Source organism: Triticum aestivum, chromosome 7B, assembly GCF_018294505.1.
Source record: "Triticum aestivum cultivar Chinese Spring chromosome 7B, IWGSC CS RefSeq v2.1, whole genome shotgun sequence".
Taxonomy (NCBI): Eukaryota; Viridiplantae; Streptophyta; class Magnoliopsida; order Poales; family Poaceae; genus Triticum; species Triticum aestivum.
Window position 1 is genome coordinate 399,458,135 of NC_057813.1, and position 23,892 is coordinate 399,482,026.

General features: G+C 47.3%; 1 protein-coding gene across 1 annotated transcript; it reads right to left on the reverse strand.

The window, feature by feature from the left end:
* Positions 1 to 5,999: 5,999 nt before the first annotated feature.
* LOC123159311 (uncharacterized) lies at positions 6,000 to 8,091 on the reverse strand. The gene has a single exon (XM_044577138.1). It carries the CDS (start codon positions 8,089 to 8,091, stop codon positions 7,048 to 7,050), a length of 1,044 nt encoding a protein of 347 aa, XP_044433073.1. The 3' UTR covers positions 6,000 to 7,047.
* Positions 8,092 to 23,892: the final 15,801 nt, after the last annotated feature.

The window sequence follows — 23,892 nt, forward strand, 5'->3', positions numbered from 1 at the left end:
TTGTAAAATATGTGATGCTACTTTCTAAAAATGCCATAAATCTAAAAAACATAAAAAAAATCCATGTTAATTTAATAGAATGCCATGAAAAATGTTTTGTGTTATTTGTTCCAATGTGCAAAATACATAAAAATGCCATGTCATTAAAACCAAAGAAAAGGTGTTGTGTAATTTCCATTATAAATACGAAAAAGGCCATGTTAATTTTTAAAAAGCCTTTTCTACTTCACAAAATTGCCATGAATAGAAAAATGTCATGTAAGTGAATTTTTTGCCACAGCAAAAAAATGACTTCCTGTTACTAATAAAAATGTCATCCTAGATAATAAAAATAAAACTGTCATTCTCGGGATAAAATGCCATGAACAAAAGATATCCATAAATTTATAAATTGAGAAAATGCCATGCTCTTGAAAAATATATTGTCGTGCTACTTTATAAAACAGCCATCCTTTATATTTTTTTTATCTAGATAAGCCCAAAAATAAAATTTTCATGCCATTAAAAAAGCCATCCTCTCAAATATTAAAAAAATGCCATACTATTATAATAAAAATACCATCCTCTTAATAATTAAAATGACATCCTATTATTCACAAAAATGCCATCCTATTGTTCATAAAAATGACATGCTCTTAGTAGTAAAACCGTCGTGCCAATATTTTTTTTCATCTCTTGATAATAAAAAACGTCACCTCTCAGTAATAAAAATGCCATCTATTGTTAATAGAAATGCATTGCGCTTAGTGATAAAAGACATCAATTTTCTGCAAAACAAAATCCCCTGGGCGCAAACGACACGGACGCCACGACCAAGTCAGTGTTTCCCGCTGTGACCGGACCATGCAAATTTAAATGTTGACGCGGCAGTTTCTATGGATGGTACCTTTGGGGCAGTGAGCGCGATATGTAGAGATGAAGCAGGAGTTTTTTTCTCGAAACGAAGCAGGAGTTTTTCAAGGTGCATCTGCTGTTGTATTCAGAAGCTTGAGTGATCCCCACACTCTGGAATCACTTGCGATCAGAGAGGCGCAAGCTCTAGCTGATGATCTAATTTGACCAGAATTTTCGATTGCTTCAGATTGTAGATGACTGCAGGCGCGATGAAGAACGGCACTGGAGCAAGCTACGGTGCTAATACTCATGAAATCATAGCCAGGCCTAGCAGTTTTATTTCTCGTGTAGTTAGCCATGAGTTCAGAACCTTGAATGTGAAGGCTCATAATTTCGCAAAATATGCATTAGCTTTAGGGTTTAGACGTCATGTGTGGTTAGGCCAACCTGTTGATCTTGTTTTATCCTTGTAAACATCGTGCCACCGTAACAAAGCTTTGTGAGATTATAAAAAAAATTAAAAATCTCTCATTAATGAAAATGCCATCCACTTAAAAGAATGCCAAATAAAACTGCCACATGAAAAAAATGAAAAAGAAAATAGGATTTCTGGCGATGGGCTCTCAAGCTTGCACACAGGTCGCGGATCCATTGCCTCGCGTTTTTTTTTTGAAAAAAAGGCATTCTCCAGAAGCAGCTGTGTAGTGAACTACTCCAGCAATCCTACGTGGCGTCGGCTCTGCACCGAGATTCATGCGACGGTAGGGAGACCGTTCACTGGGGTTGGCTTCCTGACAAACGGTCGCCAGACAGTAGTTATTATATTTTTTTTAAAGTTTGCACGACCTGCAACTTGGGTGCAAGGCGGAGTTTAAGGACGCGTTTGGTAGCCTGCATTAAGCCAAGCCAGGTCTCCGCGGGATATTTTTGGCCTGTTTGGTTACCTGGGTCACATGGAAAAGTTGGCTTGCACGAAACTCAAAGCACCTCTCAGCCTGCATCTGGAGAAACGCTTAAATTGGCCGTTACTACCGGGCCAGGCTGAGGCGAGCCACCCTCGACCGCACATGGTGGGGCCTCTTGCACGAGAGGATGCGAGTGGTATACACCCTGTCGTTTCTTCTTCCAGCTCGAGTAAGCTCCTTCTCTAATCTCTTTTCTTAGGTCCATTTTAATCTACACAACGGTGCATCGATTTGAGATAAACTCTACATGAAAAAGATGTGCATCAATGTTATGGTTTCTTGTTTTGTGATCAGATCGTAGTTTCGTCGACCGTAAATGTTTAATTTCGTGTTCATGTTTGGAGCTACTTTGGATGATTTTGTCGAATTCGCCGCGCACGGTCGACCGTTTGAACTTTCCTTTGATCAGTAGCTTCATCTAATAGTTTCATACGACTTTCGTGTTGCACATTTTCTGTTTCGACGATCGTAGATGATTAAATCTGACCTCTTCCTTGTGAAAGTTATATACACATATGTGTGATATGTGTTAATGACACTCCTTAATCTCGGCCTCCTCTCCTGTGTCCTCCTACACTCGCGTCACCGTCGGTGCGGCGTGTCACTCCTCTCCCTTATGTTGTTGCACTAGAGCCACCGCCGGCGTCGTTCCTCTTGACCTCCTCCCCCATATGCTGCTACACTGAAGCCATCGCTGGCGTCGTTCCTCTCGGCCTCCTCCCCCATGTCCTGCTACACTGAAGCCATCACCGGCGTCGTTCCTCTCGGCCTCCTCGCCCGTGTCCAGCAACACTAGCACTGTCGCCATCGTCGTTCTCTCCCACGTGTTGTTGCATTAGCGCCACCGTCGACGTCGTTCCTCTCAACCTCCACTCCCATGTCCTAATACACTCGCGCGGTCGTCGTTCCTGTATGTTTCCTCTCTCTTGTCATGCTACAGTGAAACCATCGCCGACGTTGTTCCTCTCAGCCTCCTCGCTCGCATCCTACTACAATGACGCCGTCGTCATCGTCGTTCTTTTCGACCTCCTCCTCTGCATCCTACTACGCTGATGCCGTCGTCATCATCGTTCTTTTTGGCTTACTCCTCCGCGTCCTACTACAACGACGACGCCATGGGGGGACACTGCATTTTTTCACCATCATCCTCTGCCTCAATGCCTTCCTATTCGTTACTCCACACGGACTTTCACTGCGGCGACGACGCTAGCAAATAGCTCACCATGCAGCCGATGAGATCGCTCGCCCATGACTCCGTGCTTGTCGTGTCGGATGCGGTGCCGCGACCACCGCCCACCGCTGTCACCAAGGCACTCTAGTGTAACTTTGTGTGTGATGGGTACTGCTAAGTCTTAATCATATTTCGTGCAAGCAACCAAACAAGATACACTCATCTGACCACAATGTGAGCAACCAAACATGGCATCATTATGATGCAGGGACAGGACATGCAGGCAACCAATCAACATGTAGACATTGGTTTTTTGCTTGCATATGCTCAATCAGGCCCAACCAAGAGCAACTCTAGCAGACCCCGCATCCCGCCCCGACCTGGAAAATAACCGTCAAAATGCGGGTCGGGGCGAAAAAACCTGCCCGATCGGACCCCGCATCCCGTCCTGGCCCGCAAATAATTTTAGGGGGCACGGCAAAATCTCGGCCCCAACCCGCAAATATGCGGGTTTCCCCGTCGCGGCTGCGATGCCCTGCATCACAGAGAAGTAGTTGGCAGGAGGGACATTTCAGCCCACGCGCATTTTCCCCCACCCCCTTCCGCCGCTGACTGCCCTTGCTTCCGCCCGCCCGCCGCCGACGATTCCACCAAATTTGCGAGTAGAAACACGCGGCGGGGCCCCCCACCATCCTCCTGCGCCGTCACGCTGCACCGACCCCCCGGGATCCGGCGAGAAGAGCGTCCTCGTCGCTGCCATCGCCGGGGATAGACCACCGTCGAGCCCGCCCTCGTTGCCGCCCGGGATCAGCCGCCGCATCCTCCACCGGTTAGTGCGTATTTTGTGATCTTGCGAGCGAGCGCTATAGTTCCTTGACGCGCCGGTGTGCATGTAGATGGATTTGAGCCCGTGCGAGAAGTTCTTGCTCACCGATTCGTCCGATTCGGACGACTCGGATGTTGAGACCATGCTTGCCAACTTTTGGCAGCAGACATTAGTCATGTCACTTTCCTTGAAGGAGCACGAAGACGAGCACCGGAAGAGAAGGCGAGGATCGACCGTCGAGCGTCTTTGCATTCCTCGGAATCGTCATCTTGGGAACGAGATGTTGATGTAAGACTATTTCGCGGAGAATCCTACATATCCAGGACACCTCTTCCGGAGAAGGTACCGAATGTGGTGATCTTTTTTTGTGAAAATTGTTCAAGCTTGCGAGGAAAATTGCCGGTACTTTACTCAAAGAAGAAATGCTGCTGGCTTAAAGGGATTTAGTGCATATCAAAAAATCTCCGCAGCTATGCGGGTGATTGCATATGGTGTTCCAACTGACTATGCCGATGAGTACCTTCGCATTGGTGAAGATACTACAATTGAGTCTGTGCGTAGATTTGCAAAAGTGATCATCCGTGTCTTTGGTCCTGAGTATCTTCGGGCACCCAACGAGGATGACACAAAGAAATTGATGGCATCTAATGAGAGGAGAGGTTGGCCTGGTATGCTAGGTAGCATTGATTGTATGCATTGGACATGAAAAAATTGTCCGAAGGCATGGCAAGGAATGTATTGTGGCAAGTCTCGTGATGCAACAATTGTACTAGAGGCCGTAGCATCCGAGGATTTATGGATTTGACATTGCTTTTTTGGTATGCCGGGCACTCTTAATGATATCAATGTGTTGCAACGGTCTCATTTGTTTGCTAGGCTTGCCAGTGGTGATGCTCCTGCTTGCAACTACACTATCAATGGGTATGAATACACAAAAGGGTACTATCTTGCAGATGGAATATACCCTCCTTGATGCACATTTGTCAAGAGCATCAAAGAACCCAAAACTAAAAAACAGTGTGAATTTGCAAGGGTGCAAGAGGCAGCCAGAAAAGACATTGAAAGAGCATTCGCTGTTTTGCAATCTAGGTTTGCCATTGTCCGTGGTCCTGCTCGTTTTTGGAATAAGAAAACCTTAAAAAATATCATGACATGTTGTGTTATCCTTCACAATATGATTCTTGAAGATGAGAGATAAATGAACTTGGAATTCTTCTACAACAATGTGGGTAGGCGTGTCAAACCAGCTAGAGACCCTAACCGCATTAGAACTTTTCTTCAGACATACAAGGAGATTGAAAATGCAGACACATATTTTCAGCTTCAGGAGGATCTCATTGAGCACCATTGGCAAAGGGCTAGACAGTGACTCCTTTTTGTATTCATTTGTATTTGTACTCATCACAAGTTTTGTAATGCATCATTTAAGATTTGAATAATTATTTGTAATGTGGATGATTGTTGTATTGTGTTGAATTTGAATAATTATTTAGTTTGCTTCTGTTTGTTGTATTATGCTGGATTTGATATATTTTGCGGGCCAATGAGATGCGGGAAGCAGCGGTGCAAGAGCAGATACCGCAAAGTCGAATATGCTTTTATACCGGTCCGTTTGAGGGGTCTACATTTGCGACCGTCCTTGCCGGCCCGCAAAAGCCGTTTTTCACGAACTGCAAACGCGTTTTGTGGACCGACGAAATGTGGGGTCTGCTAGAGTTGCTCTAAGACAAGCGTGCAAATGGGCATAGAATGACGTAGGTAACCAGACGGAAATGTCTTCCGTGCGACTCCAGCGAATTTCCTACAAAACTTGATGCCGGGCTCCGTGGAACCGCATGCGAGGCATCTCGTGACACATACCGTTCCTTTCCGTGCATGGCGTCGTGCTGGACGGGCACAGCAAGAGTGACCACTAGGCACAGACCACCTAATTTTGCTGCATGCATGCGCTCACTCACGTGGCCGGGGCCAATTGTCTCATCCGTTGGGTTGTCCAGATTGCAATCGCTCCCCAGTTTCAGAAAAAAAGGAAAAAAAAATGCAATCGCTGGAACCCCACTACCCCAGCCTACCAGTATTCCATCCATATTACAAATAATGTTTACGACAACACAGGAGTTATCAGATGCTTGTTGCTGCTGGCATGGCAACAACCCAATCGCGAACATTCTATTGATGTGAGCCAAGTTTTGATACGTAGTTAAACCAGATGATTGTGATCTGACGACGAATTAGTGCGTGCGCCTTCTGCTTTGTGTACGCTTTAATTTGCCATGGAACAACGTCCGGGAAGAGGTGCCACTGCCACGGGAGAGTGGCATAATAATGCACAGCAAGAGACATATTCCTCCCTCCTTGGGAGAATGCCAGAATGGGGTGGCGTCAATCTTTGATTCTCTTCTGCAATCTCTTCCCAAAGCGGACAGGAAAGGTAAAGCTGATGCTTTCCCCTGAATTAGCAACCCTACATAAAAGGAAAAGGAAAAGATTCCCCTTATTGCCGCAATCCCAGTACAACTGATTCAATCGCATTACCCTCCCTGATGCTGAATATTTGTACATGAGGTGCCACATATGACATATGTTTCCAAGTCCTGTTCTGCTCTTAGATCTTCTCTCTTCCCCTGACCTAACAGTGGTAATTAAGCAATGTACATCATAAAAAACAGTGGTAATTAAGCACATTATATGGTTATGTAAGCATGTTAAGTTATACAGCAAGGTTCCAAACGTATGTGTACTACCCTACTGTACACTAATACACCGACGTACTACAAGAAACAATACAGCTTCTAGTACTGTCTTGTGCAAATGTGACCATCATTTTCTAACGCTGCACGGGCACAATTATGCTGCTCCATCAGTGTCTCTAGTCACGCGCACCACACCCAAATCAATCAAACGTTCTTCTCAGAAAGTTAGGAAGAGAAGAACTAAAACAAGACAAGAACAAAAGTGATCCAGAAAAGATGGGAAGCTGAAAAACCTAAATCACTGCTTTTTTTTTTCCTTTTAACTTCTTTTCCTCCGAAGAATTATCATATCTTGTCTAGTATAAATAATAATTGCTACTAGGTAAGTACAAGAACAATGGATGTATGCAATGCGTGCCCACCAAAGAATCAACTACCTAGCCACAGTAACAAATCGACCCAGAAAACCCGGCGTACACAGAAAGATTTCAGTTTCTTTGCAGGTGGGATTGTGTGGTGGTTTGAGAATTGGGTTTGGATGCATGGTGGTGTGTGTTGCTAGGGTGACCTCTTCTTGCGGAGGACGACCTCGGTGTCCAGGCCGAAGGCGTCGACCTTGGAGACCCTGACCACCTCCGACCGCCGGAAGAGCGCGAGCAGGCCGTCGACGTCGAGCAGGTCGTTGGCCGAGTACTTGTCCCCGCGGCGGTGCACCGCGACGTGCAGCACGGCGACGCCGCCCGGGCGCAGCGTGCGCTCGATCTCGGCGACGAAGCGGTCCGGGTAGAGCGCGTGGTCGAACACGTTGGAGAACTCGAAGTCGAAGGCGCCGTCGCCGAAGGGCTGCGCGTGGAAGTCGCCCCTGACGACGAGCGGCGGCGCCGGTGCGAGGTCGATGCCGACGGCGTCGGGCACGCCGACGAGGCGGAGCGCGGCGACCTCCTGGCCGAGGCGCGCGCCGACGCAGAGCGCGCGGGAGGCGTTGGAGAGGAGGCCCTCGGCCTGGAGGGCCCGGAAGGCGCGCGCGAAGGCGTCGACCTTGCGGCGCCAGTCGCGGGTGGCCCAGACGCGGCGGAGGCGCGGGTCGAGGGTCTTGTTGAGCTGGTGGCGGAGGTAGTCGTCGTAGGAGCGGAAGGCGGCGCCGCGGCGCATGCGGATGTGCGGGTTGGGCGGGGAGGCGCGGGCGTTGGGGAGGGGAGGGGCCGAGGAGGAGTAGCCGTAGAGGAGGAGGAGGGAGAGGAAGGGGATCGAGAGGAGGAGGAGCGGGCGGACGGGGAGGAGGGCGCGGGGCTTGGCATCGGCGGGCATGGCGGCGACGGGGAGGGAGGGGCGCGTGTTAATGTGGCGAGGCGGTGGGCGCGGGTTGGAGGCGGTGGTTTTGTTCTGTTGGATAGAAGAATTACGTGGGAGTTGGGGGGCGTGGGTCGGCCGGGCGCGGGCCTCTCGGTCGGATCGAATGACGACCTCGACGCTGCGACGTCGGAGACCGCGAGCTGATGCTCCTCTGTGGCACGCCGGCGCTGCGTGTTCTTCTTCAACTCCATCACAGCGCCGTCCTGGAGGATACCAAGCATTGACAACGAAAGTACTACTACTATGCATCTGGTTGATTTTTACGTGATTATGTGTTTAGAACATTATTTGATCATAAAGGAATCCCTGCCAGCTGTGTGGGGTTCTACTTACTTGCCCTGACGCCTAAACATTATTTGCGAAGATGGACAGATCTATTGTAAAAGTTCAGCAGTACAAAAGCTTTTAGGTTTTAACCGATTGTCCCAAACTGTCTATTGCTGGTTGGAAGCAACGATGTACTCCCTCTGTAAAAGAAGATATATGATCGTTCAGATCATACTTTAATGATTCAAACGTAGCTAATAGCCTAGTGATGAGGACATCAATACTATTGTTACACCCACAATCTCTGCTGCTATACATACTGGACCAATTACTAGAGCTCGTGCACATCAATTAAATTATCAGGTACTTTCGTTTCTTGGTAATGATTCTAATATTCATGAGAATATGATGCTACCTAAATTGGATACATTTGTTTTGCTTACAAATGAAGGGCCTAGCTTGGAGAAGCATGAACATTGGAGCAAGAACAAGCATGGATATGATGACATGTGCAAGGGAAACAAGAACGGAGTTACAAGTGATGATTTTGGGACGTTGAAGCCACCATAATGAGTGCATGAAGCCTTGGACGAAATATACAAAATGCTACTTCATAACTTTCGTCCAGAGCCTATTCTAGGTGATGCGTCACCTTATTATTGGGCCAGGCCCATGTAATTTTGAAATACTTGAGTATAGGCTGTTTTAGAGTCCGTATGTGTGGGGAAACAAGAGATAGGGTTGGTTTCGGACCCCTTCCCCAAGGGCCACGAAATTCCCCCCTCTTCCTCCATATATACAGCCCTTAAGGCATCGTTTAAACTTTGGGTTTTGTTTAGATTAAAAGTTTGTCATAGCTGCAACTTCGCATACTTCGTTTGTGTTCAACGACCAGACCAAGACGTCACAGAACCCCACCTTGATCAATAAAGCTTTCATCTTATATTCGCAATATCCAGATTGCAATCTCAGTTTTTTGCTTGTTCTTTATTTGCCCGCATGAAATAGACCCTCATGGTCAGGTTGATCGTGCTCCGGCGTGGTCAATAACCTCTCGGAGTTGGTTTAGCGATTGCTAAGGCGCGACGTCCTCGCACGTATGTAGTCGGATCGTCAAAGTCTACTCCTCCGAAACGATAATCACCATCTCATCCAAAGACGGGACACCTTTGCCTCTATCAAGTGGTATCAGATTTTCAGGTTGCTCGGTGAGATTTTACAGTTCTTCGTAGTTTAGATCGAGTCTGTTCTTCATACCTATAGTCCACGAAAAAGCCACAAAAAAATTAGGGTTAGTTCATCATATCCGAACCAGTCTGAGCCTTTGCATAGTCTTTTCAGTATTTTGCTTTCTTGAATTTGCGGTTGCATCGTCGTGTCAAGTTGCTGGTCTTAGCGTCTAGTCCTTTAGAGTTTCGAGTTCTGTCACAGTTTGTCACGCCGCCGCCGCTCCATCCTACCACCGCTGCCATATACCATCACCGCTGCCATATACCATCACCGCTACCATATACCACCACTGTTGCCATATACCACCACCGCTGCTATATCCTACCACCGTTGCCATATACCACCATATATCCACCACCAATCCGAGTTCTTTTTATTTAGGTTTGTTTTCGAGATCCATCTATTTTTCCGATCGTGTTTCCTTGCCTGAGTAGGTTTCGGGGAAAAAAGAGTCCGGAAACCACCCTTCGTTTAGGCCCAAAATTTTCCAAAAACGCACTCGACAAAAAAAATTATGGCTATCCTATTTTTAGGTGTTTCCAATCGTATTGAGACAATCGCCGTTATAGAAAGTTTTTTTGAGCCGTTTCCAGTTTTTGGGTCCGGGCAGTCGAAAAAAAAACTGGTCGCAAAAATTTAGTGTCTATCCTGTTATCTTGACTTGGGAAAAGTTTTGAGACACTCGCCATTATAGTGATTTTTCGGCAAAAAAAAATGAGCGCAAGAAAAGCCAAAAAAAATTCAGAGTGTGCTCTTCCCTTGTTTCTGTGCAGCGCCGTGATTTTGTTAGTGTTCTAGGCTCGCGTCTCTAGCACGGTCTAGCCTAAGACCAGCACAGTACCGTCGTTGAGCGTTTATTCAACTTTGCATATCTGAATTGATTATTGCTGACCCTTTTTGCTACCATATTATAAGCCTTCCCAGCTCCACAGACATCTACGTCGTGCGTTTGACTCTCCCTGGTAATCGCTCTATCCAAGCTTTAAGAGTTTTGACTACAACGGTTGCCGATCACCACCTGATGCTGGGTAAGAATTGGTAAAATTTTGAGAATCGCTTGAAGGATTTGTGACACACCACCATCACCACAATTTCCTAGTAGTCTGTAGGATCATATTCTTTTGTGTTTCTATTGCTGCTAACCATGGCAGGATCACAAGCCGATGAGACTGATTGAGAGAACATGACGAACAAGCAGCTACATGATAAGTTTTAGGAAATGATGAGTGGACAGGTGCAAGATGTGCTAAACGGATTTAAAGAGGTCATGGAGAAGATAGATGGCATTGAGAAGTTATTCGAGACAAAGTTGGATAACAAGTTTAATGAATTGCTCAAGCGTCTTCCCCAACCACCACCGGCTGCACCTGTCGCACCTCTACAACAACAACAACAACATATCCAACGCCGCCTTCCAAATCAAGTGGGACGAGCACAACGCGTTCCAATTGAGACTGGTCAAAATTTTGGTGCCGCTGCACCTACTGTTGACGCTTCTTTGGCTCCTGCTACAGCGCCGCTGGTGCCGAGGAGGATGACGATTATGCAGGTGATTATGAGGATGAGGTTGATCAAAATTAGAATTACGTGCAGCCACAGCACCACCACCAGCAGGTCGACCTCAGGTATATATTCGCAACGGTAGGCCTGCACCAGCACCTCAGGTGCGAGATAATGACCATATTCCTAAACTGAAATTGAATATTCCACCATTTGAGGGTAGATATGTTCCTGATATATATCTTATATGGGAGTTAGAAACTGAACAACGTTTTACATATTTACAATATCCCGAGGAGAGACAGGTTGCTGCTGCCGTTTATGCTTTCACTAGTTTTGCATGTATATGGTGGTCTGAACATTATAGATTATATCCTATTCCAGCTACTTGGACTGCTTTGAAAACTGCTATGCGTACTCGTTGGGTTCCACCATATTATCAACGTGAACTACTTCAAAAACTGCAGCGTTTGAGACAAGGGAAAAATTCTATAGAAGAATATTATCAGGAATTACAAACTAGCATGATTAGATGTGGTATTGTTGAGGAGATTGAAGCTATGCTTGCGCGTTTTATGTGTGGTTTAAATAGAGAGATTCAGACCATTCTATAGTATAAGGAGTATAATAATATCACTCATTTATTCCATCTTGCTTGTAGAGCTGAACCTGAAGTGCAGGATCGACAAGCATTGGCGCGAACTAACTTTTTTGCAGGTCGACCTTCATCATGGATACTGCGTGCATCTTCTACTTCCACTGCACCAGCACCTCCATCAGGTTCCACCTCCAGCTGTGATACAAGAAAGTAGGCACAACCACCACTATCTGCCAAGAACACACCTGCTGGGCCTGCACAAAGCTCTTATTCTTCCATGGCATCAACAGGGCACACAAGTGATATTATTTGTCTTCGTTGTAAGGGAAGAGGACATTATGCGCGAGAATGCAAATCTCAGCGTGTGGTGACTGCCACTGAGGATGGTGGGTATGAGTCCGCTAGTGACTATGATGAGGAGATTTTGGCTCTTATTACAAGTGAAGAACACGGTAGAGATGATTCTGATCATGAGACACAATACATGGCTCTAGAAGATGCTGACAGGTATTGATGTTTAGTTGCTCAACGTGTTTTGAGTGTGCAAGTTACACAAGCTGAGCAAAATCGAAGGCATAATTTGTTCCATACAAAGGGAGTTGTGAAGGAACGTTCTGTGCGTCTCATCATAGATGGAGGAAGCTGCAACAACTTGGCTAGCATGGAGATGGTGTAGAAGCTATCTCTCACTACAAGACCACATCCACATCCTTACTGCATTCAATGGTTCAACAACAGCGGCAAGGTTAAGGTAACGCGTGCTGTTCGTGTGCATTTTAGTATATCTACATATGTGGATTATGTTGATTGTGATGTGGTACCTATGCAAGCATGTTCCTTATTACTTGGTCGACCATGGCAATTTGATAAAATTTCTGTACACCATGGTAGAAACAATCAGTATACTCTTGTTCATAAGGATAAAAATATTACTTTGCTTCCTATGACCCCTGATTCCATTTTGAAAGATGATATTAATGGAGCTAATAAAGCAAAACAGGAGAAGAATAAGAGTGAAAATCAGATTGTAGCAAAATAATTTGAGCAACAAATGAAGCCTAATAATAAACCACTTAGTGTTGCTTCAGAAATTAAATTGAAAAGTGCATGTTTATTTGCCACCAAATCTGATATTGATGAGCTAGATTTCAGCAAATCTGTTTGCTATGCTATTGTGTGCAAAGAGGCATTATTTTAATTCGAGGACGTGCCTTCCTCTTTGCCTCCTGTTGTCACTAACATTTTGCAGGACTTCACTGACGTCTTTCCACAAGACGTACCACCGGGATTACCGCCTATTCGGGGGATTGAGCATCAGATTGACTTAATTCCCGGTGCTTCACTGCCAAACCATGCGCCATACCATACCAATCCAGAGGAGACGAAGGAGATTATGCATCAAGTACAGGAGCTTCTCGACAAAGGTTATATACGCGAATCCCTTAGTCCTTGTGCTGTTCCTATTATTCTAGTGCCGAAAAAGGATGGTACCTCGTGTATGTGTGTTGATTGTAGATGCATTAATAATATTACTATTCGTTATCGTCATCCTATTCCTAGGCTAGATGATATGCTTGATGAATTGAGTGGCTCCACAATATTCTCCAAAGTTGATTTGCGTAGTGAATATCATCAAATTCGTATGAAATTGGGGGATGAATGGAAAACAACATTGAAAGGAACGATATGGTTGACTAGAGGGGGGGGGGGTGAATAGGCAACTAACAATTTTTAAGCTTTTCTTTACCAAATTAAACTTCGCAACAAATAGGTTGTCTAGATATGCAACTAAGTGAGCAACCTATATGATGCAATAACAACTAGCACACAAGCAAGCAAGAGATGTAACAATAAGTAAGCTTGCAAAAGTAAAGGCACGAAATAACCAAGAGTGGAGACGGTGAAGACGAGGATGTGTTACCGGAGTTCCTTCCTTTTAAGGGGAAGTACGTCTCCGTTAGAGCGGTGTGGAGGCACAATGCTCCCCAAGAAGCCACTAGGGCCACCGTATTCTCCTCACGCCCTCACACGATGCGAGATGCCGTGATTCCACTATTGGTGCCGTTGAAGGCGGCGACCGAACCTTTACAAGCAAGGTTGGGGCAATCTCCACAACAATCGGAGGCTCCCAACAACAACACCACCACGAAGCTTCACCACAATGGAGTATGGCTTCGAGGTGACCTCAACCGTCTAGGGTGCTCAACACCCAAGAGTAACAAGATCCGCAAGGGATAAGTGGGGGAATCAAATATCCTTTGGTGGAAGTGTAGATCGGGCCCTTGTCACCCAAACCCGAGCAAATCAACAAGTTTGATTGGCTAGGGAGAGAGATCGAGCGAAAATGGAGCTTGGAGCAACAATGGAGCTTAGAGGTGGAAGAGGTAGTCAACTAGAGGTAGAAGACATCCCTTATATAGTCGGGGAAAAGATCCAACCGTTATCCACTAGTTCTGCCCGCGACTCACGGTACTACCGCTCTAAGGGAGCGGTACTACCGCGATGACGCGCGGTACTACCGTGGGTGATCACGGTACTACCGTGGGTGATCACGGTACTACCGTGGCAGCTGCACAGGCCGGAACAAGCCTGAGCTAGAAACAGTACTACCGCTGGAGCGGTACTACCGCTCCCCTTGCGGTACTACCGCAAGGCAGGAGGGTCACGGCCTGGGAAGGGCGCGGACGAAATAAATTTCATCCGTGTCAACTTCCGCAGAAACTAGGGTGGTGCAAAAACCCGACGCGGTACTACCGCCTGTAAGGCGCGGTACTACCGTGGTAGGCACGGATGTAAAAAATTTCATCCGCGCCTACTACCGCGACGCAACGGTACTAGGCAGAAGGGCCACGGTACTACAACTCCAAAGGAGCGGTACTACCGTGAGCGCCCGTGGTACTACCGCGCAGGACGAGCGGTACTACCGTGGGTGGCGCGGATGTAAAAAATTACATCCGCCCCTACTACCGCACCGGAGCGGCACTAGGCCAGAGTGCGGCGGTACTACCGCACCAGAGGAGCGGTACTACCGTGAGGGGCGCGGATGTAAAAAATTACATCCGCCCCTACTACCGCACTGGAGCGGCACTAGGCCAAGGTACCGCGGTACTACCGCGCCAGAGGGGCGGTACTACCGTGACCTGTCGCGGTACTACCGCGTGTACTTGCGGTACTACCGCAAGTACAGCAGTAGTCGTCAGTTTTTCGCACAACAATGATACCGATGGGTAGCTCCAAAGTGCAAGGAAAGGAGGGGCAAGTGTACGTGTGATTCCACCCTACCTTTCCGACGCGGACCCCCTCTTAATAGTACGGCTCTCCTACGACTCAACTCCACCAAAGAGAAACGTAGAACAACGACGGCTTCACTAGTCTTCGAGGGGCACCGAATCATCTTGTGCCTAATGAAGAAGTATCTGTGGGACTCAAGGCACACGATTAGTCTGCACGAGTATTGTCATCAATCACCAAAACACTTAGGGATAAATATGCCCTTACAATCTCCCCCTTTTTGGTGTATTGATGACAACACGGGATTTGCACATAGATAAGATATGTTTAAAGCAGTGGCAAACCCCACTCCTCTAAAATATAGACGAGGCTCCCCCTAGATGTGTGCACTATATATGAATGCTTTGGACTGCATGGCACACAAACTAGGATCAACACTCCCCCTATATTTTAGAGACCAAGACATGATAATAAGCCTAGCATAGCATGAAAGTAGCACAATATAACACAAGCTAGCTAGGATAGATAGAGTGCATATGTCTTACACCATATGAGATAAGATAACCAAGGATCAAACGATAAAAGCAGCAAAGAGCTCAACTGGCAAACACACAAGCTCGCAAACCAAATCCCTACGCTCTCTCCCCCTTTGGCATCGAGACACCAAAAAGGCAGAGAGGACACCTAAACACACAAGAGGTGGCTCAAGCAGGGAAACTGTCCCACTCCTCTGCATCAGACTCCTCCGCAGCTGGAATGGACTCCTCGGCCTCCTCCTCAGACTCAGTCCACTTGAATCCTTGCTTCTCCATCCACTCGGTCTCAGGAGTGATGTGCTCCTCAGACCCGGCAGACACATCCTCGCCATAGAGCTTCAAGATCTTGTTGTGCCGGCGACGACTCTCCTTGGACTCCACGTGAGCCCTGTACTGTCCCTTGGCTTGCATGCAGAAAAGTGACTTCATCTTATCCGTCAACCTCTTGGCCCAAGATGGCCTAGAGTCACTCTGAGTAGGCCTAGCAGAACGGCCCCCAGCAACATCCTCAGCTCCAGCAGCATCCTCATCAACAGCAGCAGCCCTAGCAGCAGACGCCTCAGCACGAGTAGCAGTGTTGGCCCAGTTGGGTTTGACCCTCAGACAAATGGGCTCATGGCGAATCCAGTCTGGAGCCAGGAACTCCTCCGTGGGGTACATCTTCTCCCAAGTCTTCGAAATCAGCAGAAATAGGTAGGGTCCATAAATAGGCACCTTGCGGTTGAACACAGCAAACCGAAGCTCGCACCACATGATGTGAGAGACATCAAGTGGCTGAGTCTGAGATGAGCGAGCCTCCTCGCACAGAAGCATCATGTCCACCATGTAGGCATGAACCTTGTCTTTATCACCGATGCGTGGGAACAGAGAGTTGCGGAAGATGCGGTACATGATATCCAGAAACGGGTTGAGAACCGAGACTATCTTGCCAGTGGCGAGCTTCTTCTCAACCATGAACGGAGTGAGCTTGTCCTTGTCAGCAGAGTCAGTATTGCCGTGAGGGCGAACACCAACAGGAGTGTCAAGTCCATCATCAGCAACTTGAAGTAACTCCATGAACTCCTTCCAGGTAGCAGACAGCTGGCGGCCATTGGTCATCCACGTCATCCTCCTCTCATCATTGGTGTGAAAGTACACTGAGGCAAAGAACTGACAAATGATCTCAGGGTCATAGTCCATGTGGAACGAGATCACATGCTCAATGGCAAACTGCTCCACCAAGTCCAGAGCCTCCCCAAAGTAGTCACGAAACTTGTCCTTCCTCATGTGGTGCATCTCAATCCACTTCACCTCTACATAGGTATTCTGCTTGTTCTTGATGACATCCAAGTAGATCTGGGTTTGAGTCTTGTTCCAGAACAGTTCACATCCTTTGATAGTGGAGCGTGGGGTTGCATATGGGTGAAGCTGCCTGATACGGACATACTCTCGAGCTCCTATCTCATCCATGCCCCTGGCGGGCTCCTTGTGCTTGCTGGCGATGGACTTGACATTGCGCTTCGACGCAGATGATCCCTCGGGAACTTCGCCTGGGTTGCGCAGACGCTTGGAACCAGTGTCACGGACGGGATTGGCCCGGCGAGAGCCACCACCTAAAACACACACGCAAAGCACCAAAACAAGTCGAAAAGGATCAATGCAAAGGCTAAAAAGACTGCACATGAAACCCATAGAAGATAAACGAGAAAGTTAGCATGCGATAGAGGTGACCGACGGTAGAACTGCCATGGGGTGTGATACTAAGGTCTTACTAGAGCTCCAGACACGGTAGTACCGTGAGGGGTCACGGTAGTACCGTGGCTGGGGCAGTAGTACGACGTTAGTACCGCACGGCGCGCGGTAGTACCGCGTCATAGAAGCGGTAGTACCGTGGGAGCGGTAGTACCGCGCCATACGGGCGGTAGTACCGCGTCGCGTCGGATCAAGCAGGATTTGAATCTGAAAAGACCCGCGAAGCCATGGCGGTGCTACGGTGACCAGATCTAGAGCACGACAACAATACAAGTATAAATCCTATGCAATACTACACTCCTTCATCCTACTCTTGCAGAGATCTAGCCGAGAAATCTCAAGAACATGCAAGCCTCCCCCAAAACCTAGAAAAACCAAATACAATCAACACGGAGAAGGATTTGGGGAAAAACCTTGGTCCATAGCAAGAGCACGTGGTGGGGAACGATCCCACCGGACGGAATCACGGGAGGGCAGCCGGTGGAGGAGATCCGGCGACGAACGCCGGCTCCGTTCGTGAGCACGAGAGAGGAACGGGCTATGAGGAGAGAAAGGGACGAATGGGTATGGGGGAGTTAGAACTCCCCCTCCCCGACCTTATCCCCGCGAGCCCGAACCGGCACGGTAGTACCGCGGGTCATCGCGGTAGTACTGCCCGGGCGGAAGTACCGCGCCGTGGCGGTAGTACCGCTCCATCAGGCGTGCGCTCATGCCGCTTGGGTGCGTAGTACCGTGCTCCCATCAGCGGTAGTACCGTGATTGGCCGCGGTAGTACCGTGACCGACCGCGGTAGTACCGTGAGCTCATGCCACCGAGGGTTTCGAACAAGAGAGAAAAACACGCCTTTGCATCGAAAAACAGACACAACCCAAAGCAGCACAAAAGCAAAGGAACAACAGTAAAACCCTAAGAAACAAGGTCTCTCGAGGAGAGAGAGGGCGGTGGCCGAAGCCACCTATGTTTGAGTTGGATGGTATGGCACCGCGAAGAATTATCCTTGGGCCCATGACCAAAACTCGTCTTTGAAGCACAAGTACCATCAAAAATGGCTAATGTGAAAGAGGTGATCTATTTATGCATAATGGGGGGAGGGAGAGTTCATTGAGAGAACAACACTCCCCCTATGTCCATGCCTACATCTAAACTAGACAACAAGTTGAGTGTGGTGGGGGGTGCACGGGTTCAAGTCACATTGCTCAAATCAATGATATTTAGCTCATGCCTTAACTCGCGAAATCTTGCTTCATCCAATGGCTTCGTGAAAATATCTGCAAGGTTATCATGAGTGTTGACATACTTGAGCTCGATCTCCCCTCGCCGAATGTGATCCCGAATGAAGTGATACCGAATCTCAATGTGCTTCGTCTTGAAGTGTTGCACCGGGTTGAGGGAAATCTTGATGGCACTTTCATTATCACACCAAAGAGGCACTTTGTCACAAGTGACACCGTACTCCTTTAAAGTTTGCCTCATCCATAGGAGTTGAGCACAACAACTACCGGCCGCCACATACTCCGCTTCGGTGGACGAGAGAGACACACAACTTTGTTTCTTGGAAGACCAACTTACCAAAGAGCAGCCAAGAAATTGACACCCTCCGGAAGTGGACTTCCTATCCACTTTGTCTCCCGCCCAATCGGAATCCGTGAAACCTTCAAGCTTGAAGTTTGCTCCTCTTGGGTACCATAAGCCAAAGTTTGGGGTATGAGCCAAATATCGAAAGATTATGACCGCCACAAAGTGACTTTCCTTTGGTGCGGCTTGAAAACGTGCACACATCCCCACACTCAACATGATATCCGGTCTAGATGCACAAAGGTAAAGCAAGGATCCAATCATGGAGCGATATACCTTTTGATCCACCGCTTTACCATTGGGATCGATGTCAAGTTGGCACTTGGTAGGCATTGGTGTAGTAGCCGGCTTGACATCACTTAGCTTGAATCTTTTAAGCATGTCTTGAGTATATTTGGCTTGGTTGATGAAGGTTCCTTCTCTTCTTTGCTTGATGTCGAAACCAAGGAAGAACTTCAACTCTCCCATCGAAGACATCTTAAACTTGGAGGTCATGAGAGCGGCAAATTCTTCATTGAAAGCTTTGTTAGGGGAACCAAAGATAATATCATCAACATATAGTTGGCATACAAACAACTCCCCGTTGACCTTCTTAGTAAAAAGAGTGGGGTCGATTAGCCCTACTTCAAAACCACGATCTTGTAGCAACTCGGTAAGGTGATCATACCACGCACGTGGGGCTTGTTTAAGGCCATAGAGTGCCTTATCGAGTTGATACACGTGATCCGGAAAGTAGGGATCCTCGAACCCGGGGGGTTGCTTGACATAGACCAATTCATTAATGGGACCATTAAGAAAAGCACTTTTCACATCCATTTGTTGCAACTTAAAGTTGTGATGGGAAGCATAAGCAATCAACAGACGAATGGATTCAAGACGAGCAACAGGAGCGAAGGTTTCACCGTAGTCGATACCCTCGACTTGGGAGTAGCCTTGTGCTACCAATCTTGCCTTGTTGCGAATGATGTTCCCATGGGCATCTTGCTTGTTCTTGAAGATCCACTTGGTCCCAATGACATTGTGGTTCCCGGATGGTCTTGGCACCAATCTCCACACCTTGTTGTACTCGAAGTTGTTGAGTTCTTCATGCATGGCATTGAGCCAATCCGGGTCTTCGAGCGCCTCATAGACCTTTTGGGGTTCAACACAAGAGACAAACGCGTGATGTTCACAATAGTTTGCCAATTGTCTACGAGTGCTTACCCCTTTACGAAGGCTTCCAACCACATTTTCCATGAGATGGCCTTGGTTTGTGAGCTTGGAAGCAATCTTCGCGGCACGACGCTCTAATTCCTCCTCGCGTGTGGAAGGAGGAGGGTTGACTTGATGATCTTGAGCGCCGTCTTGAGTTTGTTCTTGATCTTGAGGTTGATCTTGATCTTGAACTAGCTCGAGGGGGAGAACTTGACCTTGGGCATCATTTAGTGGTTCATCACCGTCTTGAGGTAGATCTTGCCCTTGGTCTTGTTCACGAGGTTGAGGGCCTTCACGTTGTTCTTCGGAAGCGTGTGGGTCTTGATGAGGTGATGGCTCTACCTGAGTAGAGCATTGTCCTTCTCCTTCGGCCACAAGGGGTTCCTCAATGGGTAGGATGTGACCAATACCCATTCTTCTTATGGCTTGGGGAGGAATTTCATCACCTATATCACAAGTACCACTTTGCTCCACTTGGGAGCCGTTATTTTCGTCAAACTCCACGTTACACGTCTCCTCAATGAGTCCGGTGGACTTGTTGAGGACACGGTAAGCATGAGAGTTTGTAGCATAACCAACAAATATGCCCTCATGAGCTCTAGCTTCAAATTTAGACAACCGAACACCTTTCTTGAGAATGAAACACTTACAACCGAACACCCGGAAGTACTTGAGGTTGGGCTTGTTGCCGGTGAGGATCTCATAAGGAGTCTTGTTCAAGCCTTTGCGAAGATAGAGCCGATTGGATGCATGACATGCTGTGTTGATGGCTTCGGCCCAAAAGTTGTATGGAGACTTGAACTCTGCCATCATGGTCCTTGCCGCATCCATCAACGTCCGGTTCTTCCTCTCCGCAACACCATTTTGTTGAGGGGTATAAGGTGCCGCATATTGATGCTTGATCCCCTCGTCACTAAGAAACTCATCCAAGGTGTAGTTCTTGAACTCGGTGCCGTTGTCGCTTCTTATTGTCAAGATCTTTGCATCATGTTGACGTTGAGCTTCATTTGCAAAGTTGATGACGGTTTGTTGGGTCTCACTCTTCCTCTTGAAGAAGTATACCCAAGTATATCTTGAGTAATCATCCACAATCACCAAGCAATACTTTCTTCCTCCAAGACTATCAAAAGATGGAGGCCCAAAGAGATCCATGTGAAGGAGCTCCAAGGGTCTCTTTGAGTAGATGATGGTTGAGGGAGGGTGTGCCTTTTCATGAAGCTTTCCTTCGATACAAGCACTGCACGCACGATCTTTGGCAAAACTCACATTTGTTAGTCCACGAACATGGTCCCCCTTGAGGAGACTTTGCAAAGATCTCATATTGACGTGGGCCAAATGGCGATGCCAAAGCCATCCCACGTCAACTTTAGCCATTAGGCATGTCGCGGTCTTAGTGGGTTGCTCCGAAAAGTTAACCACATAGAGACCGTTCTCGACATGCCCAACAAAGGCTACTTTAAGAGTCTTGCTCCACAAGAGGGCCACGGTATCAATATCAAAGAATGTGGCAAAACCCATGAGTGCAAGTTGACGAACGGAAAGTAAATTGAATGCAAGGGACTCAACAAGCATGACTTTCTCGATCGTTAGATCATGAGAAATGACAACCTTGCCGAGGCCCAATACCTTAGAATGTGATGCATCACCCCACTCGACATTGGTGGGCATAGATGGAGTCTCTTGCACATCCACCACCAAGTCCTTGCTCCCGGTCATATGATTTGTTGCTCCACTATCGAGCAACCATGATCCCCCACCGGAAGCAAACACCTACACGAGATCAATGCTTGGTTTTAGGTACCCATTTAGTAATGGGTCCTTTGATGTTAGTAACAAGGGTCTTGGGAACCCAAATAGACCATTCAATGTACTCATAAGGAGAACCAACAAATTTAGCATAAACATGTCCATCACTAGCACGGCACAACACATATGAAGGGTTAAAGTCGCCGGCTTTGTTTGAGGAAACGTTCTTGCCCTTTTGAACATCAACTTCCTTCACTTTCTCCTTCTTCTTCTTGGAAGCTCCATCTCCCTCTTTCACAAAAGTTTGTTTGAGGGGAGGAGGACGGTTGGCCTTGTTGATCTTCTTCTTCTGGCTCTTGGACTTGGGTGCAAACCCAATTCCTTCTTTGCCCACAACTTTCTTTTGATTGCTCAAAAGGTCGTTGAGGTTTTTCTCACCTTGAATGCAAGTCACAAGGCCCTTCTCAAGTTGATCCTTCAACTTAGCATTTTCCTCCATAAGATGCACATGCTCACAACAAGGGTTAGTAGCACATGCATTATCAATTAATACCATATGAGGAAAGGTGGCTTTTTCCTTGATTAGCTTAACTTGGATTTGAGCGTGAGACTCTTTGAGGGTAGCATGAGTACCCTTTAAGGCCTTGTGAGCCTTGTCAAGTATCTCAAACTCCTCTTTGAGTCTAGCATGATCAACCCCAAGTTTAGCCTTCTCGGAGGTTAGCACACGAGACATGACAAGAGCATGATCAAGATCTTTCTTTAACTTAGCATGGGCATCATTGTGTGACTCCTCAAGAGTCAAATGATGCACACGCTCTTCCTCAAGAGCATTTGAGAGATCCGATATCTCATCGGCATAGTCACGACTATGACCTTCCATCTTGGAGATGGTTTCTTCGTGAGCCTCGATCATGTCATTGGCCTCACCAAGTTGTTCCAAGAGAGCAACAAAGTGCTTCTTGGACTTTCCCTTTAGCTTACTCATGAAGGACTCTAATTCATTCACTTCCTCATTAGACTCAACATGTCCATCAATGCAATCCTCCATGGAGGGATTAGAAATGATGGTGGTTGTGATGTTGGGGGTTACCTTGTTTGAAGCCTTCGCCATGAGGCATCTAGCGGTGATGTTTTCGTTGGGTGATTCGAAGAGAGACACCCGAGGAGTAGCAATGGCAATGGATGCCATGGCCGTTGCTTCTTCATTCTCATCATCATCATCATCCTCTTGGTATTCTTCTTGAACCAACAACCCACGAGTGGGAGTCTTCTTGGCGAAGTTGTTCTTGTTGGGGACGGACTTGACTTTGTCTTTCCGAATGAACTTGCCACCATTGTCTTCCCTCTTCTCGTAAGGACAATCCGCAACGAAATGGCTCACATTGCCACAGTTGAAGCAAGTTCTAACTCGTTGCTTGCCCTTGACGCCACTTGAGTTATTCTTGTTGAAGTTGGGTCTTGAGCTCTTCTTGCTCCAAAATTGTCTTGAAGCAAGGGCCATGTGCTCATGGTAGTCGAACTTGGTGTCTTCGGGGTTGCTTTCCTCATCTTCCACTTCTTCCTCTTCTTCGACAATGACCTTGGCCTTCAAGGCAAGGTTAGGCTTCTTAGCTCTTTGAGAACGGAGCACCGCATTTTCGGCGGTCTTGTCCAAGATGCTCATTGCAACGAACTCATCCAACACTTCACTTGAGGTCATGGTGTGGAAGTCCGGTCGTTGACGAATGACGGAGGACATGGCTTTGTTGTAGGGCATCATGGCCTTGAGGAACTTTCGCTTGATCCAATTGTCATCCGTGTCCTTGATTCCATGATCTCGAAGTGCCACCGCGAGTTTGGTTACTCTTCGAAAGAGCTCACGAGGTTCTTCATCTTCTTTCATTGCAAACTCGTCGGCTTCATCTTGCACCACTTCATAGTTGGACCGTTGAATGCTAGCACTTCCACGATAGAGGCCCTCAACACATTTCCATGCTTCTTTAGCAACGACATGGGGTCGAAGGTGAGGGAGATCTTCGGGAAGAATTGCATCTTGAATAATGAAGAGAGCACTCTCATTGAATTGATTGTCCACGGCTTCTCGAGGGGTGAAGTTGCTTGGGTCATGAGGATAAAAACCTTCTTCAATGACTCTCCAAAGGTTAGTGTTCACATGTTTCAAATGACGCTTAAAGCGATAGACCCAATTATCAAAATCTACACCTTTTTCATACTTAGGAGGTGGACCGGCATGATTCAAATGAGTGGAGGGGATAGGCCCTCCATAGACCGGGGGTTCCACATGGGCAAAGATGCCGGTGCCATTTCTACCACTAGTAGAAGGACTCTTTTCATTGTTAGCTTCCCCCTTATCGGAGAAAGCATCCGTCACCTTGTTAGTGGGATCACCCACTTTCATAGGTGCGGTAGATAGTTTAAGTCCCTCTAAGAAATCATTAA